This window comes from Lytechinus variegatus, chromosome 16 (assembly GCF_018143015.1).
Source record: "Lytechinus variegatus isolate NC3 chromosome 16, Lvar_3.0, whole genome shotgun sequence".
Classification (NCBI taxonomy): domain Eukaryota; kingdom Metazoa; phylum Echinodermata; class Echinoidea; order Temnopleuroida; family Toxopneustidae; genus Lytechinus; species Lytechinus variegatus.
The window spans coordinates 21,367,024-21,390,647 of record NC_054755.1 but is presented as its reverse complement, the minus strand read 5'-3'; the positions used below and the strand labels follow the sequence as shown (position 1 = coordinate 21,390,647).

Sequence of the window (23,624 nt, the reverse complement as noted above, 5' to 3'; positions counted from 1 at the left end):
TAGGGTCAATAATGCATTCATCTACAATTCATGCAACTATCCCCTAATTCGCAGAGAATGTCTTTGCTCCTATTCTAACCGGTAAATATAAAGATTATATTGGATACCGGGAACATTCCACTTGTTAGGGACAAATATGCAGTCATCTACAATTCATGCAATTATCCTGTAACTCGTAGAACATGTCTAACCTCCTCTTCTGAGCCATCTACGCTGACACCTACTGACATTTCATGTATGGGCAATTCCTACATATTAGTCTGTGGCCCATATTCTGATGTCAGACTGAACTTGGTCTTTGCTCAAATTATGGGAAGCCAAAAAATAACAACATTTTGTTCACATGTACAGTGTATATTGTATGTTTCTTATGTTTTGCTATTTCCTGATTCTTGGAAAGCTGCTCACATCCGACATCACAAATCCAAAACTGAAGTTCTAATAAATTTTTTAAACTTTGATGGACTTTCTTCAAACCTTTACCAATACTTTTCTTTATTATTTTTTCTGCTATTTTTTACAATAAACTTTTTAGTCTGAGTGAACTTCCTCTTTAAGTGTTTTATATCAAAATCTAAAGAAATACCTGGCAATATGTTGGTCGTTAACTGAAGCAGTAAAAAGAAACAATTCTCTTCGTCTTGTAAGACAAGCAGCATGAGGGCGACAATGAAGTTGAGACCCTGGCAGTAACCGACCTCGGGCCGATGATGGGCAAATGCTACAAGAACGTTAGACAAGGCTGTTCGTTTGCTGTACTGGGCATCGTTGCTGAAGTGAATGTTATCTGGGAATGTTCGATGAAGATCTGAAAAACAAAATGGATAGATTGAAAAGATTGAGGAAAAGATGTCAAATATGCCCAGTTACAAGGGCTGTAACGGAGCAGTAACCGACCTTGGGCCGATGGATGAATGCTACAAGGACGTTAGACAAGGCTCTTCGTTTGCTGTACTGGGCATCATTGCTGAAGTGAATGCTATCTGGGAATGTACGATAAAGATCTGAAAAAAATTTGATGGAGAAGATTTTTAAAAGATGTAGAATAAAAAAAAGGTTACAAGGGCTGTAACCTTGCAGTAACCGACCTCGGGTTGACGAAGGGCAAATTCTACAAGAACGTTAGACAAGGCTGTTTGTTTGCTGTACTAGGCATCGTTGCTGAAGTGAATGTTATCTGGGAATGTTCGATGAAAATCTAAACAACAAAATGGATAGATTGAAAAGATTGAGGAAAATATGCAAAATATGTACAGGATTAGGAAGGCAGTAACCTCACAGTAACCGATTTCCGGTCAATGATGGACAAACTCATCAAAGCTGTTGGTTTGCCATACTGGGCATCGTTCCTGAAATGAATGTTGTCTGGGCAGGAATGTTCGATGAAGGTCTTAAGAAAAAGAAGATATCTTTTAAAAAAGAATTAATGATGTTTTTAAAAGGTATAAAAAGAATTTGCAAATACAGAACAGCACAGATATTCATTGGTTGGAGCACCATGCTCTCACTCAAACTTGGACTAGCATTAACACTTCTCTTGAAGTAGTAAGATTGTGACTATAAAAACATCAGGAAATCTTAAATACCCCATTTTAATAGCATAAAGTAGTAACACATTCTTACAGGGTGGTTGGAGCTAATGCCACCATGTACACTTTAAAATGTAGATTTCTGCTGTAACACATGTTCATGTACTTTGACAAGTTCAGTGTACTAAAATGTCAATTGATAGGACAATGTACTGTTATCATCTAAACATTGAATAAAAAAAGAGATGTGTCAGGATTTCCTAGATGTAATAGAACTGATATTTTTATGATAAAAATCTCAAGAGAGTTGTGAATTGAGCAACTGGCTTTATATATTGAGGCCAATAGTTCAATTTGGCTCTCAACTTTTTAAGACCCTTTCTACTTAACAAGTTAGTCAGAATTGACAGGATTTTTTTTCATTATGGGGAAACAAAACATTTTCAGTTCCATACACTTCTTTTTATTCTTAAACTGTGGGAGGGGGGGGAGTTGGGCAGTGCCAGGTTATTTTAAAGGGGGATGGGGGGAGATAAGAGGACCTTGTTTTCATAAGTGTGGAGGAGCCGTGGTGTAGTGGTTCTGACTCTCGCCTTGTAAACAGAGGGTCGTGTGTTCGAATCCCACTGCGGTCTGGCGTCCTTTGGCAAGGCGTTAATCCACACTTTGCCACTCTCGACCCAGGTGCTAAATGGGTACCCGGTAGAAAGTGAAATTCATTGTAGCTTGTCCAGTACTGTGTGCGCCTCACAGGCGACTGTCTGGAATAATCACCATGGAGTGGAGGATGTGCACACATTGTGTGCGGGAATGACTGATTGAATCCGATGACCTAATAATATATCTGTACAGCGCTTAGAGGCGTCGTTCCGATGTATTAAGCGCTTTATAAAAGCAATATATTAATATCATAAGTCTGCAAGCACAGACCTTTGTGTGTGTTTTTGCAATTCAAATAGTGCATAATGCAGAGTCTGAAGTAATGAGATTTTTTTTTAATTCACAATGTACTGTAGCTACCTCTATCAAAACAGTTATTTGACAGAGATTGGCATCGAGTCTTCACTCTAAACATTATTGTGTCAAACACGAGTCTGTACTTGCAAACTATGTCAATTGGATAACAGAGGTATTCAAGAGTTATTGAACTTTTTTCTTGATTCTTTCTCTCCTTCTTTCTTCCGTTTTTTGCACTACTTGAAATGTTGGGGGAGGGAGCTTCAAAAATGTCCATGAGTTTTTCCTACTAACTAAACTGACTCGAAGAGTCAACATGTTTGTCACATCGGTTCTTTATACGTCAACACCGCATGCTTTGGGTGCTTTCGGGATTTCTCAGCACTTTCTGCTGGATGAGGAAAACAAAATGACCTTTCAAGGAACTCCCTCCTCTCGTACACAACCCGTTTACATTTCCCAGTGTACTCCACTTATAAATGGCTACTAAATTTAATCACAAACAGCTTACTAAACACCTACGGCCATTAAAGTTAAGGGCCGATGTTTGCTCAAGGAAAATGAATATCCCTGGTCGATAATGACTTGGACTACAACCCTCCTGTCCTGCTGGAAGCAGGCGATTGATTTTGCTTATTCAAGTGAGATAGTACATGGGTATATTGCTTCCTGAGACAGAGCTAAAAAATATCATTACAATCAAGGCAGGGAGGGCAGTGACATGAATAAAATAGAGCTGTAAAATGCTGGAGAATGATGAAAACACCTGAAATTGAAAGGGCTCACATAAGGTGGTTTCAAACCGCCTCCATCACAAGAATCTCTGTTAAATTACGAGAACTTTTTTAGGCTAAAAAATACCCATTAATTATTCCTGCATTCACACCGCCCCGAAACATACATGTACCCTTCGGGATAAGTTCCTGAAGTTACGAGCATGCGCAGTATGGTCTGATAAGCAGGCAAGGCGCGAGATTCAAAATCACTAGCCCAGCAGCCACCCACAGCTCCCGCGCCCAACGATGCCCAATGACACGCTGGGCTAAAAGTTCCCGTAAATTACTTTCACATTGCCAATATACCTGCGACCTTGGAAAAATCCCCGCGAAAGTTCTCGTAATTTCGCCAAGTACCTACTATTTAGCAGGTATTTTCTTTCAGGGAAATTACGCGTAGTTTGCTTTCACATTACCAAAATACCCCATATTTTTTGATCGGGGTAAATTTCCCGATCAGAAAATACCTGGAACTAACGAACTTCGAGGCAATCTGAAACCACCTATACTTTTCTAAGCCTACAGAGGAAAGGAAAAGAGAGCTGAAATTAAGCTGAACATCAAAAGCAAAATTAGCTATATTCAGCATATAGCTGTATGATAGTGAAGAATGCTCCACTTGTCCTATTAAAGCCTTTGGACATAAAGGCCCGAATTCACAAAGGTGGTTTTGAAAACCCACGGTTGAGCCAATGGTTTAGGCAGATTTCATGTATAAATTACACTCATTTTACCGCATATCGGGCGCTTGTATAAAAAATGTCCAATGCTGATGCGCGCTTTTGTCACAGTGCGCCAAATTGACGCCTGTTGCCATGGTTATCCAAGCTATTTTATTCATAAGACCATCGTTTTTATTCATGAGTCCACTCTTCGAAAAGTGGACCCATGAATAAAATAGCGTACCTAACAACAGCAACAGGCGTCAATTTGGCGCACTGTGACAAAAGCGCGCATCAGGAATGCAATGTTTTATACACGCGCCCGATACGCGCTTAATTAAGCGTAATTTATACAGGAAATCTGCATAAACCATGGACTCAACCGTGGGTTTTCAAAACCACCTTTGTGAATTCGGGCCGAAGAGAGCAAATCAATATGTTCATTTACTTGGTTCACCATAGATTTGCAATTCTGAAATTTACATACCTCTTTTTTTTCCTTTTATTTTTCTTTGGTTATAAAGCCCTAAAGTTTTTGTGGAAAGTTTTTGTGGACTGGTCGATAAACACATTCATTCTCATATTTTTAACACGTCTAGTTTATCTTTGAACAACCTCTTTCTCCCTATCCCCTATAGAGGGCAGTGCCACGGGAAGGGGGGCAGGGGTTGACTGCCCCCATATGATTTTTTTAATGAATAGTAGTGAAAAGGGGGATACAAAAGTTAAATGGTAATTTGACAGGAATGGAAACGGAGAACATATAAATATATCTATTTGGAGTGATGAAGATTTTAATTGAGATTCAATCAGAATTTCCATATTTACTAGTACATACTTGACTTCCTTTATCGACAGATAACCAAACTATAATAATATTCTTGTTTGGACAGGTCAGTGCTTCCTGAAAGAAGATCTTAAACAATCAACGGTTGTATGGAACATTCCGACTTTGCCAACATGTACTGATTTTCCTCCTGTGTATAGGGTTTCTATTTGAATTGGATGCCGACCAAATAAGAGGAAAAAAATACATTTTTATTAAAACTCAGAGTCAGTCTTTAAAAGTACAGTTAAGTTCTGGGGGGTCTTGTGCCTTGTCAGTGATTTTTCACTGGCTAATTTGCCCTGGGCCAATCAGGTGCAAAGATTTCAGTAGCTTATAACAGCTGTCAGTGGAATTCACTGGCTTTATTTCATGAAACAGTCCCTAGGTCATATAATTGAATTGTGAAGTGAAACTGTCTCAAGAAGATCGTGAAATGTTCAATTATCCAAGGGGGGGAGGGGTGGCGGAAGATGCAGGCACATCACACAAAATTCCAAAATCTAATGGCAAACCAAGTAAAAATACTGTAATTGAACAACCTGTAAAATGAGTACCGGTAATGACCCTTTTTTAGTTTTCCTGTCACATTTTTCAGACAAATTCGCACCCCATAAAAAGTCTGACTGTCTGGTTCTTGCCTGAAAGTATTCAGTAGGCCTATATGCAATTCTACAATTCAAAGTAAAAAAATATGTCAGGAAAAACACATAAAAATGGTAATTTTCACTGACACCTACATCATAATCATTCATAAATCTTTTTTTTTTCCCTCAACCTTCTGGAAACACTCAATAATCAATTCAAATTTCAACATGTGATATGTTGTTGACAGCAAGCACTAATATCCATCAGCAGCCATTACATGTACATGTATGTAAATAGTACTTAGACTTGTTATCATATTATTATAAATCTCGTGAAGTACAATATTGATAGTACATACATACAAACATGTACCTGCAAAATTCATATGTGCTTAATACATTTCTGAGGGCTGTATCCATGTACTATTACCCCAGATTTTAGCATCCTGGCTACCCTGATTTGGAGCACAAACATTCAGGGAATTCCTTCCCACCAGGTACCCATTTACTATACCTGGGTGGAGGGTGCCAAATAAAGATACAGCAATAATTGCCTTGCCAAAAGTGCTGTGCAGAGTGGACTTTGAGCCTCAGACCTCACATTTTAAAGACCAGAGCCTTCAGTTTAGCACTGAGTCACCTGGATCTGTCATCATTTAGATAAAATTTCATAAAATTCAAATTGAACAACATAATTCTATTGGCCTACAACCTGCTATACTATATTAGGGATGTTATTTTATTCAAAGATAAATTTTAATTTCTAAAGTGTAAACAATAGTTAGTATTTAAGGCAAGCAATAAATATTACAAATTGAACATTGATACGTATACATTCAAAAAATCAATTGTTTTAAATTCAAACAATAACTGATCAGTTCATAGAGCAAACTAAGTTGTATCAGGTGCTTGTACTTTGTTTTATTGGCTGGATAAAGCTTGAATGTTTATTTGCATGCTAAAAGGTTAATAAAACACAATTCTATTGTATAATAGGCCGTTTCAACTTCTGTACACACGCTGCATAACCTAATACTGTTTGGGTACAAGTGCCATAAAATGTTATAAAAACATGATAAAGTACGACTAAACTGGGATTAGAGCAAACATGATATTAACAGAGTTGCATAACAACTGTTGTCAAGATAATTGATATCCAGTCCATTACGGTAATAATGAAATGTTCACTAATACGTGGAATTTTAAGACGCTGATTCAAAGAGTTTTTATTTGATTTTATCTGCACTGTAACATCTCATAAAGAAACTATACAACAGTGGCAGTGTCATGTCCATCCTCTTTACATGAACATGTACTTTTTCACCTGGCGAGTGTTTTACAAAGCATCTTTGCAGTGATTTTTATGGACAAATTCGTTAAGAGCCAATCAAACACAAGGATTTCAGTAGCTTATAACATGAATTCTGGTGAAAATCTGCAATGAAATGCTCCCCAGCATCTTGTCAGCAATTTACACTGACACAAATTTGTTCCAGAATTAAGAGCCAATCAGAGGCAAGGATTTTAGTAGTTTATAACAAAAAATCTGTAAGAAACACTTTTTGTTTAATGAAATGCTCCTAAGCATCTTGTGATTTTCACTGATATATTTTTTCTGAGCTAATCAGATGCAGGGATTTCAGTAGCTTATAACAAAAAGTATGTGAAAATCACTGTATGTGTTTCATGAAAGGCTCCCCAGGTTCTGTTGACTGCACAGTGGTAATACAATTCAATTTGAAAGGCGATATGGACTTCAACGGTTCTATCCATCAATCATTGTGCTTTCAAATCTTATCCCGAGAAACATTACCCCCTACAGTCACAATCAATCATAAAATTTTATCAGATACAGAGAAGTGCATTTGTTTGGTCATGGTGTGATTACCGTACCCACAGTAGCACGCATGTAAATGTATACCCTCACTATTCTGCATAATGCACATACATGTACTGTCATGTAATTTACTCTGTAAATGTTATGAGTGGTAATCACTAATAATTCACTCTACGTGCACATGTACACCTGTACATGTAGCTCTTTAAAAAGACAATGAATTCAGCTTTTTAGACAAAAATTTGGCTGTTTCACTACCAAAGAGCTACCGGTATTTTTATTTTGCCCTTTTCAAGTAATAAGTGTACGAGCGAGTTTACACTCTTCTCAGAGCTAACGCTCCGTCTACGCGAGCTGACGTTCAGTGACACATAAAGGTCTACTTTCATCTCCATGTAAATAATAAGTAGCAAACTAGATAAGGAGAGTTTTTCAATTCATGAAAACCAAACAGTGTCGCTAGAAATATACTATTCTATTCTAGCAAAAGATATATTTAGCTCATCAAATCTGTCAACACCTGCAAAAGATTATGTTTGTAAATATGTGCCTTATGAGCTTGAATACTGGGCAATTCCATAAAAATAATCAACCTTTTTATATATCCAACCCCCATTTTTTCAAGTTTTAGTTCCCCTCATAAACTGGAGATGTCATATATTTTCTCTCAATTTAAAGAAAAGGTTAATAAATACACAGCTTTTTTATACTTTCCTTCCTTCTCTCTTTCTTTTTCTTCCTCTTTTTCTTTTAATAATACAGGTACTTGAAAATCATAGAGGGTGGTAAGTCACCCCTAGTCTGCAGGCACAGACCCTCATTGGAACTTTGATCAACAAGTGTGCCTCCACGCAAAGACTAGCACATACAGCCTTCAGTACACAAGGCATAAAATAGGCTGCACATTCAGACCCCTATTTCGAGTGAAGGGTTTGCCCAGCAGACTAAGTCACCCCCTACCCTCCCCCCACCCCTCCCCTATGTGGCACTGCCCTTTCTTCCTGATACTGCATGGAGGCTGAGATGAGCTAAAATCATGTCACTTCTACATGGAGGAGGATCCAGAAGTGGTGATTTAGTTTCAACATGTTTGCATAATAATTCACATGCCCCAAAGCTGATCCGGGCTCTGTTTACACAAAGCTTGGCGATTGATCATGAGCTGATTTCTATGATCGATTGCATTGATTGTTGCGTATGATCTATTGTAAGAATCTGCCTTACGATCAACTGCTTAGCTTTGTATTACGGGGCCCTCATGAAATTCGAAGTGGGCTTGAAATTATCAAATGCCTCTTTATTATCATCGTAATGGCGGCACAACAGCATGCATATATTCATCTCTTTAATAGCGAAATGGAAAATCAAAATTTCTATCAAATCTATGTGAATGATAAGGAATGATTCAACTGTCATACATTTGAATGGGCAGAACTATATCAAAACACATGCTACTTTAAGAGTCAAGTCCACCCCAAAAAATCTTGATTCAAATAAATAGAGGAAAATATACTATAATGTTCACTGAAAATTTCATCAAAATCGGATGTAAAATAAGTTATGGCATATTAAAGTTTTGCTTATTTCTCACAAAACAGTGATATGCACAAGTCAGTGACATGCAAATGAGTTAGTCAGTGATGTCCATCACTCACTTTTTTTTTGTTTTTTATTGTTTGAATTATAAAATATTTCACTTTTTTAGGATTTGACAGTAAGGACTAACTTCCCCTACAGAAATTTAAGCGTGCCGCATGCTAGACATTGCTAGTAACTAGCATGCGACTAGCAGGGCGCTTGCTTAATAAGCAAGGGCATGCTAGCAAACAGTACCTGCTCGCTACAAGATCGCTTAACTATTACTCTGCACGCATATTACACGCTTATTAAGCTAGCCGCATGCTAGTTACTAGCATGCCACAAGCTTGCGCAAGCTAGTCGCACGCTTGCTGCAAGCTTGAAAATTTCTGTGGGGGTTTACGGAGTCATTAAACAATGTTAATTCCACATGTTCAGGGAGGAATTAATCGTTATTTCACTTGACAATGAGGAAAATTTGAATATTTCATATTTCGTATAATAAAATACAAAGAAATAGTGGGGATGATGTCATCAGTCTCCTCATTTGCATACCGACCAGGATGTGCATATATAGTTAACTGTATTGTGAAATTAAGCGAAACTTTAAAACGTCATAACTTTCTTATTTTACATCGAATTTTGATGAAATTTACAGTGTTATGTTTGTTGGATTTTTCTCCTTTTATTCAAATCAAGTTTTAGTTGGGGTAGACTTGTCCTTTAATGATGACAGGACAGCATACGACTGTTCATCTCAATAAAGAAATGGAAAATCAACATTTCTAATAAATGCATTTTGTTTTGAGATGAGAAATAATCTGAAACTAAAACTGACGAAACTTCTCCATTATTTTGACTTTCAAATAATATTTACAATAGCTGAATATATAAAGCGCTTTTGCCTGAGGATACAAGGCGCTGCTATCATTACCCCGGCTTTAGCTCGAAGCTACCATCACCGGCGCTCAGTGCATTCAAGGAAATAATCCTGCCGGGTACCCATTCACCTCTCATGGGTCAGTGCAGCACAGTGTGGATAAATTTCTTGCTGAAGGAAAACATGCCACAGCTAGGATTCGAACCCACGACCCTCTGTTTGACCCTCTGGATTGAATTATTACAAGAAGAGCTATATCAATTTTACATGACATCACAATGCAAAATGCAATACTGACTTTATTACGCAGACCATGTAGTAAGTAGCAGCCATACTACTTTTAACAGTCTGAAAAATTGACAGTTTTGGAGTGCATGACTATCACCCAAATGCTGCTTTAATGCTGAAACTTAAGCTTTGGCCTCTAAAGGGGGGGGGGGGCAATCTAATCAAATAGTTGCAAGCTTCTAATTAAATGAAAGACTTGCAGTGCCCTTGGTTCTGCTGAAATCAAACGCATTCACACCTCTTCTCTGTGATCAGGCTATGAAAATCAACACAATAGTGCATGAGATGAGGCGATCAATAACCCTCACTCAGCAAGCATGACATTTCACACTCGTACTTGGACCGAGGGGGGAAGGGTTATATGCGCCCCCTTTTGAAATGATTCCTGACCAACAATAGCAGGATTTTAATAGTAAATATGCAGATTGGGAATCATATAGTGAGCTGTGAATCATACAAAGTTATTACACTGTAAATTTTTCATTCCCTCTTTCCATTATTAACCATGTCTATATTAACTTGTGAATCAGTTTTTGAAATGCATCAAGATTCTTTCCCTCGATCATCTTAGATTCAGGAATGGGGGCACTTGATGTACAAAAAATTCTAAAATTTAAACAATACAAAGAAAGATTCCCACCCCCCCAAAAAAAAAAAATAAAAGGAAATAATTAAAAAATAAAATAAAAAATAGAATATAAAATATAAATGAATAAAAAATAAAATGAATAACATTATTAAAACAAATAAATAAATGATATATATGATAATAAAAATATAAAATAAAAAATGGATAAAGGCAAGCCCCCCCCCACCCCCCTTCAGATATGAGATTTGGTTATATATCTTGACTGACTGCAACAGTTGGGAGAAGGTTGAGATACAGAACAGGGGCCCGTCTTACAAAGAGTTGCGTTTGATCTGATCAATCGTAACTATGGAAAGCCAGCAAAGTCAACATGTAACAATGCATGTTTGTGCAAAAAAATTCTAAATATGAATGTATATCCATAAATTCATTGATTTCTTGACAATTTGATGTGTTCTCCTTTGTTTACATACATGTAGGACATTTTGCAAATTTCCTGTAGAAAAAAATTATGACACTGATGCATTTCCATAGAGTCGATCAATCGTAACTCTTTGTAAGATGGGGCCCAGAACTAGTGACAGTTATGATCAATAAAATTCAAAACAAAAGTGAGATCGATTTTGACCAACCATAATACTTCACAAGACTGGTGATAGTATTCAGTCATTGAAATGGCCTTCTATCCGTTGGTCTGGATCTGGAAGACACTGGATACGCCACTCAATATCGACTGTTCAGTGCTTTCCAAAGCGGATATTGAAGCGAGCCAGTTATTGAGGGTAACGGGCAGAAAATTGACAGCCCTGATGAATATCAACCCCAATTTACCTTGATACTACAATTTAGATGTTTTCATTTCACGCCAACGAACTTCAACATGCTCCAGAAAAATGCATTCAGTCTCCTCCGCAAATTGGAAGATCTATGCAACGATTAAAGAAAGACCTATTTTGGCAATAAAAGTGAAATTGAGTGAGGGATGTTGATTCAGGTCTGTGATAAATGTCTCTCTAAATAATTGGCCCACTTTATATATGCTGCTTCTTGCAGAATGCAAAATCTAATTTACAGCCTGATTTTCCGATTTCTACGAAAGGAGCGAGAAGGTTGCAGGTTTCATCTGTTCAATTAATCTTTTTTTTTTTTGCTGAGTTTTCTTGTCTTTCTGCTTGACTTATCTTGATCTTGATGCAATAATGATTGGCATGGCAAGCATGACGTGACTTGAGCTTCAATGATGATTATCTCGTCCCCCTCTTGTCTCGCTTTGTCTGCCTCAAGCTCTGACTTTGTCTGGCTCGTCATTCCTTTATGATTCTATTTTTAAGGAGTCCTCCAGAATTTTTCTTTTTGTTGTGCCCCATGATGAATTTTTTTCAGTATAATAACTTCCACTTTCTCCCACCTCTCTACTTCTCTTGCAGCCTCTATGCATACTAACTTCCACTTCCAATCTTTTTCTATCTCTCTCTTTCTCTCTCTCTTCCATCTTTACTTAATATCTCCCTCTCTGTCATTCTCAATGAGAATCTTTGTTTCCAGCTTCTGTTATAATTCTCCATTTTGCTCATAAGCTCTTTGCAAAACAGTTTTTTTTCTCACTCTATCAAACCCTCAGCACCACATGTTAATCTGTCAATATGTTTCATTTTATCATACTGCAAGAAATATGAAATATTCCACTTTTAGCTCTGTTGGCACAAAAACCATACATACACTGTAGCTTGACTCCACCTTCAACAGGTGGAAACACCATTAAAGACCTGATATTTAAATCAACGATCAAAAGCTTTTTATCATAAAATATGCAAAATAAAATGATATTTCATTTTGAACACTTAACTATAGAAACAGACCAGGGGTCCGTTGCAGAAAGAGTTGCGTTTAAGCGCAAGTCAAAAAATCAATCGCCAAGTCCCAAATGCGCGCTGTTGATTGGTTGAAAATCAAGTTGCGCATGATTTTTAGAGTTGCGATTGATTGCAACTCTTTCTGCAACGGGCTCCTCCTCTACACATTGGTTATTATGAATAATACTGTTAAAACAAAATTTCTATTCAAAATATTGTAAGTCATGAGACAATCTACTATCTTATGCGGATATGAAATAATTACCAGAGAAGAAACATAAAAATGCTGTACCTAAAACATATTCATCCATCACGTAATACAAAATGAGACTCACCTATATTGATAACTTCTACAATATCTGGGTCTTTAGGAGCATCTAGAAGATGTTGATATAAACCCGGGTTTTTCTTCTTGAGTTTAAGCGCACCACTCACCATCATCCACACCGTCCCTCTGTGTTCCGATGGGATACCCTTACGGATGTACCGCTTCACTGCAAAGAAAAACAAGCATTTTTGTATTGTTTAAAGATAATGTAAAATGTAAAAGGTTAAGAATCAGACAACAATCTTCAACAAATACATACATGGAGGTATCATAATGCAGTAATGGAAAGATCAAAAGTATGCAAGCATAGGGATCATTGGAGCATCCACACCGCTCCACTGTGATCCGATGGGACACTCTTGCGGATGTACCGCTTCGCTGCAAAAAAAAAAAGACATTGTTTTTGTACTGTAAGTAAATGTAAAAGGTTAAGAAGCAGACAGCAAGCTTCAACAAATACATTGGAATGCAGTAATGGAAAGATGAAAAGTATGCAAGCACTTCTACAGTTGTATATATACATGTAGGGATCCTTGGAGAATCCACACCGCCCCTCTAAGCTCATATGGGATCCCATTACGGATGTACTGCCTCACTGCAAAGCAAAACAAGATGATATCACGTTCATGCTAGAGAGTGAACAAAAAAAAAGATTCTCATTTCGTGTCCATTGTCTACATGTACGAATAAATGTCAGATATTTAGCCAGAACTTGGCACATTGCACAGCCTTCAAGCAGCAATCAGGTCTTTTGAGCTACTGTGCTAATTGGAGGTTTATAAAGGGAACTGGAGGAGTGTTACATGGTTTGTGGAAAGCGTATCCCCACTTTTTCATGTTGGATTTACATCTGCCCATTTCTGTACAAATGACATCGGTTGGGAGACTTTCATATCTAGGACCGAGGAATAACCTTCATTGTAGCGCAATCACCCCTTGGCCCTTTTAAGAGTTGGTGTATCCTATTCCATCCTTTCATTTTTTTTAATTGAATAATTCTTTCATATCTATGGAAAGCAACAATATGAGAGGATAAACCATAAAGATCTATGTGACTCAAGTTACGCTTTAAGCAATAGCAAGTTTTTGCAATTGCAAAGGGGACGTATTCTAGAACATAGTAAATGCATTAAAACTACCCGTCAAATCACAATGAACAGCTGAGAGGTCTTTGTAAAAAATTGGTGAACTGGGTCAGCACTCAGCAGATCATTATAAGATTCATACCTGACAAAAAATGCAAATATTTTGTTAGTCCAGAGTCAGACGAAACTGCTATTTTGATTCACCAATTTTTTACAAAGGTTGCTTTTTCATGAAGGGTCTTTGACAATAGATTTTCCAAGTTCCAGAAAGCATCTGCAAAATGGTTGCAAAGCTCCATAATATAATATGATATGATATGATGATATGATATATGAAATGATATGATATATGATAGATATGATATATGATATGATATATGATATAATAAAATATGGTATGATACGATATGATATAATGTGATATGATATATGATATGATATTTGATAAATGATATGATATGATATATGATATGATATGATATAATAAATATAATATAATATAATATAATAAAGAATATGATATGATATATGATATGATATAATATTATATAATATAAAATAATATGATATGATATAATATAACATAATATAATATATAATATAATATAATATGTACATGTATGATTAACATCCCCTGAGAAAGATCTAGCCAATGCAGTGACACATGATGCACCACACACAACTCAATATTTATATGCAATTTCAAGTAACACTTCAAAAGATCCCCAGGGCCCTGTTTTTATGAAATTTATCTTTTTTAATAGAAAATCAATTAACAGATTTAACAGTAAAAAGCTATTCAAATCACTGAAATTGATTGGCTGATAGTAAAATTGTTACATAAACTGTAAATTTGTTATCATAAGAAGTTTATATGAAACAGGTCCCAGATCTGCTATCTAATGCAGATATGAAATGATTACTGTATCACTTACTGTAAGCAACATAAAAATACACTGTGGTAAAACTACTTCTTTATTTTCTAAAAGGACATCGAGAGTTACAGATAAATACCAGTTCCGGCAACAATCTTGAATTGAGCTTGAATAGAATCTAGTGAAATTACCACCAAAGTGTTTGTATACATGTATTTATAAAAAGTATGTGCAAAATAGCTCTGGTAGAAAAAAAGTAATTGCTGAAAAATGAGCAAAATAACCACAGAATTCCATCAAATGTTAGGTATTTTTATAGCAATATTTATGCACTGTCCCACACTTGCTTTTCTGTGTTAGTGATCATCAGAATTGTCGATTTTGAGCTAACATTTCATGGGATATAGCTTTAATTCACCAGATGTATGATAATATCTTGACAATTACACATAAGCTTGATTTAAGACTTTCTCATGAAATAATTGTTTGCTGCAACAACTGCCTATTTACTTTTAATTTTTATTGCTACTGATAATAATGTATACTGTACTGTGATAAAATGAACATTGAGATGCTAAAAATGCTCAAATAGTATATTTCACTGCATAACAACAGAATCAGTAAATCACCAAGGTGAACATAAAAAACATGTCATTCGTAAAATTCGGTTCTGATTCTTATTGTTTCAGTGACAAAATTTAGGTCAAAGTAAATAAAATTTGTAAGGAGTGTGAAAAACTGCAACACTGAATCCATTTGGGAATGTCTTCCCTTAATATGGCATTGAACTTGAAGCTTCATTTCAGAGAGCTGTTATTAGAGACAATGAATTTTTGTTTAAAAAAAATGGTGTTTTCTGTTTCTGAAAATCTGTAATTCCATTTCAACTTGATCTAAAAATTCTGTTTTGTCACTGAAAAAAATTCTGTTTTGTCACTGAAAATGTACACAGCAAAAACGTGAATTCCGTTTTTTCAAAGGTGAATTCCATGAATTTTTACATGAAAAGTATAAGAACCGAACAGAATCTCCATTTTATTTACTGGTAAAACGGAAAATCACTGTCCCTAGGTTAATTCATCATCTATACATCTTCTTGTCATCTATCGCATGGAATTTCTGGTTATTGTCACTCCACTGATTACATTAATGCATTAAGATTACTGCAAATCAATACACATCATTTGTGCTTAAACTAAACCACTCAGGAAAGGCACACATCTAATTATTTCATGCCCTCTAAACGCCCTAATTTTCGAGGGGGGCAGAACCGGCTCTTAACTTGCCCCACCCCCACTCTGCACAGGCAGGAACTACGCAATCGAGCGAAGTAGGAAATTACCCCGTAATATATGCCTCCTAACCCAAGGCTATCACCTTCCTTTCTCAAGACATATCCTTCTTGTATTCCATTGAAAACCTCCTTCCATTTCCCGTCACTCCAATAATGGCCCGCCCCGGGCTTCCGAACGCTCAATTCCTGATGCGGTGGCGCCATTAACACAAGCCCCGCTAACCCTCTTCTGCGTCTTGTTTTTTCTTCTCTCTGGAGGACCTCGGCATGGTCACTCCGGCAATTTAATCTACGCGATTGACACAGCGCTCCATTCAAGTACTGATATTGAATATCTTCTGCTTGAACACAGAGCCATATACATTGCATTAATGGTTAGATCAGTGGTATTCAAAGTTGCTCCAACAAGATTGAATTTGGGACAGGGTGTGTAAAAAAATGTCAGGTTGTATTTTCCCCTACATATAAATTACAGTTATAAAAACTACTCACACGGTATTCCATTCAGAGCCAATAACGAACACATTCTGCTTGATATTCAAACATGCTTCTACAGGAATAAATTTGGTACAGGGTGTGTAAACATTTCATGGTGGTGGGCTTATTTTCCCTGCATAATTATGTAAGATGTTCATTACATGCATATATGCTAAAAAAAAAATATATTGACACAGTATTCCATTCTGGGCCAACTACGAACACATTCTGCTTGAACACAGAGCCACATTGCATAAATGGTTTAGACCTGTGATAACATGCTCCTACAGGATTTAATTGTTGTACTACAGGGTGTGTAAAAATTGTCTGATTTTGTTTTTTTCCCCTGAATATTGAATCAATTATTGACACAACATTCCATTAAAAAAAAAATTACTTGGTTAGTTGAAAGTTCCATGATTTTCAAACACATGTCAACATGTACTCCAGATTAAACTGTGACCAGTACAGGGTGTGTAAATATGTTCTGGTTGTTGGCATTCTTTCTCTGTACCTGTATATTGAACTAAGAGTCTTATGCAATTATGCATTAAAGTGATCATTTCACTTTGTTCTGATTTTACAAATTCTAATTTTGGATCTTGAAAATGGGCTAAACATTTGGCTTATAGTGTAATCATACCATCCTAAAAGTTTCAAAGTATTATACAGGATCAATTTTAAAACCTTAGAGATGTAAACCAAAGTTTGAAAATAATTGGGAGTTGGTTTCAATGACTATGTGTATGAGCCAATCTGTGCAACACAACACATTAACTCTAGATGAACACAGCATGACCTACCGGTACATACAGTGTGTACAAGGTATACACTGAATGTACAGTGCAGCTAATAGCTTGTGTATAGGAGATACAGGCAGTCAACATAGCCAACAGACTTTTTGAATTGGAAAAAAACTGGTCATAAGCTGAGCCTGTCTACTAGACAGTTCTCAAAATCAAGCTAATAAATTGCTACTTGTATCTAAATTAGAGTTTTTCATCCTATATTGAAGTCTGTGTCAGGGTTTTTGAGGGCAAATACAGGCACTCATACACATGTTTCGTCTCAGTCTGAGAATTTTTTTAATCAGCTGCTCACAAAGTTAAACGATCCCTTTAATGGTTTAGATCAGAGGTATTCAAACACATCCCTACACGTTAAATTTTTGTGAAGGGTATGTAAAAATTATCTGATTTTGGCATTTTTTGTCTACATATTGACACTGCATCCCAATCAAAGGCCAATCGAGAACATATTCTCACGGAACATAGAATTTAAAATACTGTGTCAATTTTGATGAAGCTGTTGCTATAGTTTTGCTCTGCTAATGCTATGCAGGTGAGATAAAATGGAGAGAAAGAAAAGAGAATGAGAAGAGAGACAGGTAGACAGATAAATAGAAGATACAGAAAAGGACAGAGAGAGAGGGGGGGAGAGAAACAGAGCAAAAGAAAGACAAACAAGAAAAAAAGAGAAGAAACAAGAAAAAAAGAGAAGACGAAGAGGGACACAGGATAAGAGAGCAAAGAGAAACAGTTAAGCACAAACACATACTCAGTTTGTAAAAAGATAAGAAACTTCTTTCCAAGATCCTGTATAATAAACTAAATCAAATCAACTTCAGAAAAATCAATCTACAATCACCCATCATCACCACTCTCACCATTAAAATTTGGAAAAAGTTAAACCCAAATGTTTTACTCAGTTTGTAAAGAAGAAGATAGGAAACTTCTTTCCACTTTCCATCCATGATCCTGTATAATAAACCAAATCAAATCAACTTCAGAGTAATCACCCATCATCACCACTCTCCCCATGTAAATTTGGAAAAAACAAGCCCAAATGTTTTCCCAGAAACACTTGCGCTGATAAACAACTGTATCAGCCGTGCACCATGGGTAGGTGTTCAAATACCCACAATCCTTGGATATAGGGGGAAAGAGAGACATGCACATAGAAAGACAGAAAGAAAAGCGAAGAGAAGACAAAAGACAGTGAGAATAAAGGAAATAGAGAAAGAAAAAGCCATGTAGACTGACATAGAGCAAGAAAGAGAGAAAACAAGATACAAAGAGACATACAGAGAAAAAGCAAACCAAACCAAACAGAAAAATCAATCTACAGTCGCCCAACATCATCAATCTAACTTTGGACAAAAAAACAACCCCAAACATTCTCTCAGAAACGCTTGCCCAGATAATAAATTTCTCTGCCCCACACCATTGAGAAGGTGTTCCAAAACCCTCAGTCCTTGGAAAAGGTGAAAAAGTGAAAAAAGGAGAAAAGAGAGAAATGGACACAAAGAGACAGACAAACAGAAAGAAAAAAAAGACAAAAGACAAATGGGAGGAAATACAGAAAGAGGAGACACATACAGTGGTGCTGAAGAGTCAGTGAACCCCACCAAAAAATGAACACTTTTTATAAAGTGTTCAGGTTCTGTCATGTTTTACATAATTAATTGTGAAGTCAGGAGATCAAATATTATATACAATAAAGCTCGTTTCTCTGCATGGGCTCGCCGAGCATTGTAGCATTGTTTTTTACAATCAACATTCAGCATGAAGAAGGAGTGCATTTTGAGGTGGGGATCACTAAGTTTTGAGCACAACTGAAGTTAGGTATACATGTACAGCTAGAATGAGAGAAAAGGAAATAAAAAGAAATATACAGTGCGTCCCAGAAAAAACGAAACCGAGATTTAGCGATCATTTATCATTACTTAATCATAAATAAAATAGACAAACGACCTACCAATTTAAAGCTTAGAATCTCCTCTTTCATCTGATATTACTTACATTATTTCTCATTCACGCATGAGTGAGCAATTACAATTTGAAGAAAGGATATCAAAAACTCATTTGGCGGGGGTATCTGGGTTTCAAAAAGAAAACCACATTTTTGAAAAGTTCAATATCTCCTCTTTAATTTGATACCTAAATTACGGAAAATGGTCAAGAAATAACAAAGTTCTGGTCATTTGAAATGAGGCTTGAATTTCAATAATTTCATAAAATGAAGAGGTTCTCCAGGCTGGCTTTCAAACTCACTCATCACTCCGTTTTGTTGACGATCAGCCATGCATTAAATCTTTTGTTCACTATGCGAAAGCTTCTGTGGGAAACCGGTGAAAACACGTTTATCTCATGAAATTATGGAAATACAAGCCTTATTTCAAATGACCAGAACTTTTTTATTTCTTTACCATTTTCTGTAATTGAGGTACCAAATTAAAGAGCAGATATTGAACTTTTCAGAAATGTGATTTTCTTTTTGAAACCCAGATACCCCTCGCCAAATGAGTTTTTGGTATCCTTTCTTCAAATTGTTTTTGCCCACTCATGCGTGAATAAGAAATAAGCTAAGTAATATCAGATGAAAGAGGAGATTCTAAGCTTTAAATTGGTAGGTCATTTGTCTATTTTATTTATGATTAAGTAATGATAAATGATCGCTAAATCTCGGTTTCGTTTATTCTGGGACGCACTGTATATGCATGTACATGTTCTAGACAAACCAAATCCAGAAAATTATGTAAGTTGTCAATCATCATCACTCTCCGATTACAGACTACAAAAATATCCTAAACATTTTCTCTGAAATGCTTTATTTCTCTGCCCCATGCAATCAGGTACATGTATACAGTAGGTGTTCAAATACCCATAATCCTTTGAAAAGGGGGGGTAAATAGATAAAGGAGACATATAGACAAAAAGAGAAAGAGGAGGAGGGGGACAGAAAGAGAGGAAGTGTGGAATAGAGAAAAAACAACAAATTGAGACAAATAGCTAGACAGACAGCAAGAAAAGGAGAAGAGATAAAAAAATAGACATGTACACATGTACAGGAGACAGAGAAAAACCCCGAGAAAAACTAAACCAAACATGGATAATCAATCCAATCGTCCATTTATCACTCTCTCCATCGGTACTATTGTCTCTACAAACCTAAACATTTTCTCTTATTAAAACGCTTGTCCTGACAACAAACTTCCCTGCCCCCTGCCATCGGGAAGATGTTCTAATAAACACAATCATTGTAAAAAGTTAAAAAGAGCACAGACAAAAGGGAGAGACAAGACAGTGAGAATGAGAGAAATAGAGAAAGAAAATGAGAGTCACATGGATAGACATACTGCAAGAAAGAAAAAAAGAAGATGAAAATAGTCAGAGAAAAAAACAAACCAAACCAAACAGAGAAATCAATCTACAATCGTCCATCATCATCACTCTTCCCATTAACTACAGACTATACAACAAACCCCAATGTTTTCTCCGAAACTCTTTCCCTGATAACAAAGTGCTCTTTCCCCACGCCATTGGGTAAAAAGGTGGAAAAGGGGAACCATGAGAAAAGAGAGACAGGTAGACAGAAATACAGAAAGAGAGAAGATAGAAAAGGTAAATTGCCAATTGGTCCACTGCCAACTCGTCCACTCACCACATGGTCTACCTTCATTTAGTCTCATGCCATTCCGTCCATCAACATTTTGTCTAACAAACATTTGGTCCAATCATCACTTCGTCTAATAAACCAGTTGGTCAATATCCATTTTCTTTTCCTTAATTTTGCACAATTAACACTTTATTTTCATTAGAACAAATGGAATATGGACTAAATGGCTATTGGACCAACTGGTTATTAGGCAGAATGGCATTAAACTTAATGAAAGTATACCACATGGTGAGTGGACAAACTGATGGTCGACCAAATGATAGTAGACGAGTTGGCAAGTGGACGAATTGGCATTAGACGAATGGAAATAAACCTAAACATGATAGTGAGAAAGACAAAAACGAGAATGATAAAAAAGACACAGACATACAAGACAGCAAGAGAGAAAATGAGTTACAGACAGTAAAAAAAAAACTCAGAGAGAAATTTTATCCACCTACAATCTTCCAATCATCTTCTCTCTCCTTTTACCTACGGACTAAAAAACAAACCGGAACGTTTTCTCTGAAACACTTGTCCTGATAACAAACATCTCTGCCCCATGCAAGCAAGAAGGTGTTCTAATACCCACAATCTTCGAAGCATGGTGCGACGAGTATTGCCCACGCATCAAAACGGTGCCAATCTTCGTGTTGATTAAAGAAACGTGCTCCCTAACTCAATCGCGAGACGCAAATTTGATTTTGAGTTGTCGAAGAGCAGGTTATTGGCAGGACACAGAAGCAGGGTGCAATTGCTGCACACACACCCTGCATGAACAGTCACTGTTTATCACATTTTCTCTTTGAAAGATTGAGTGAGAAAAGCATCGCAAAAGAATAACTTTTAATAGTCTTCTTCAATCACCAGAGATCAAATAAACTCTATGCCCTGAATTTTTTTTACAAGGGGCGACATTTTTATGACACTCTTGTTGCAAACTAATTCCCTGATTTCAGAAAGTGGTGGTAGTGGAAAAAAACATGTACATTATTAAATTGATTTTTTTTTCAATTTCTATATTTTTTGCCTTTTCTAAAATCATTCGCTTACAAACTCTAACACACTTACTGACAATAATCATGCCTAATTATGACAAAACTTCCCCAAGAAAAAAGAAGCTGAACAACATTTCCATTTTTATGAATTGACAGAGACTGTTAACAACGTTGAGATATATATGTGACGTTGTGAAAATCTCCAATGGATGAAGATTTAAATGGCTTTGTACACAAGATGACATAATACACATAACATGCATAAAGTACCGTGACTCTTGCATGTAGTACAGTCTGTAATCAATCACAACTTAGGACTTAGGAGATCGTATTTCATTATTGGTTCCATGCTTTTTGCATGTTATGGTGCCTTCAATCCTTTTACCATGAATTACCTATTTTCAAAATGAAAAAGGTTGCGTTTACTAAAAAAATATATTTTGAGAATCACCTACCTCTAAATACAAAGCTCATTCAACATTAACAACTTTTTGGACAGAGAGGATGATAAATGAGCCCAGGGGGCCGTTTCATGAAGCTGTTCGTAAGATAATTTAATAGCGACTTTAAGAACGACTGGTGAACCTTTCTTACGCGCTTAACCATCGCCAATGTATATACCATTACCACAAGAAAGGATCACCAGTCGTTCTTAAAGTCGCTCTTAACTTACGAACAGCTTTATGAAACACCCACCAGAATCTTTGAAAGCAATTTTTTACATGTAAAATCAACTTTCTTTAGATTGCATTCACACTGGTCTTTTCATGAAATCAGTGACAAATTGAGCTCTCTCTCTTTCTCGACACTTTTGTTTTGACGATAAACATGATTGATCTCCATACGCTGGGGCTAAATTGGTTGACAAACACCAACTAAATTCCCTTTTTCATATTTACATGTACATGTATTTCCTTCTCCCCTCTACTCAATTTCCATCACTCGTTTTGTATTTTTGCCGTAAGGGATAACTGAACATGACAATAATAACAAGGGGGGGGGGGGTACATGAGACATGTAGTGACCTAATTTTGTGTGAGGTGGTTAGCTCCTTGGTTCAAGCAACCTTTCTCATGGCGTTCCGGGATCCGTAGCATTTAGCTTTGTGATTGATTACATGGCTACGATTGATTGCACTGACTTGTATGTATGATCCGTTTTAAAAACCAGCCACAAGATCCATAAATATTAAAGCTTTATGTTAAAGGGGGCAGTTCTTCTTTTCCCAATCTTTTTTATCATGTGAAATGTCTTTCTATTCTCAAGAGGAAAAATATAAATATACACAGGTTATGTAGTTTCAAATCAGTAATAGGTCAATACGCCATCACGTGACCATAGCTGTGAGGTGCATTTGTTATATTCTAGGTTTTGACGTCACCTCAGGGAATATACTGCGTTGTAATTTCAATTGCGGCGTTATATTCACTAAGATGACGTCACTCGCAACATACAAGTTGCGTAACAAGGTAGTTTATTTGATGTACGCGCTAATGTTAACGCGTCGATTGCATGAAGAACGTGCTTGATGTATTTTTTTTAAATCTTATGACGTAGACGGATCAGAGCTGTAGCAAGAGTTTCGGGTTTGAGCCAGATGATAAATGCAATTTCTGAAGGCGAATCCACATATACTATGTAATATAACAGATATTGCCTGGTCTATCGTTTTAATAAATAACATTTCAACTCCCCTCCGAAGCTATATTTTTCCCTCAGGATGATATTTTCCCTCAACGCTGTGCGCTTCGAGCAAAATATAATCCCT

General features: G+C 36.5%; 1 protein-coding gene across 1 annotated transcript in view; it reads right to left on the bottom strand.

The window, feature by feature from the left end:
• Nucleotides 1-23,624, bottom strand: part of LOC121429952 (growth hormone-regulated TBC protein 1-A-like) — a 51,766-nt gene that overhangs the window by 3,660 nt on the left and 24,482 nt on the right. Inside the window, exons 3-4 of the mRNA XM_041627214.1 lie at nt 12,698-12,856; nt 587-808 (exon numbers count right to left, since the gene is read on the bottom strand). Coding sequence (XP_041483148.1) covers nt 587-808; nt 12,698-12,856 — 381 coding nt within the window. The remainder of the gene's footprint in view (nt 1-586; nt 809-12,697; nt 12,857-23,624) is intronic.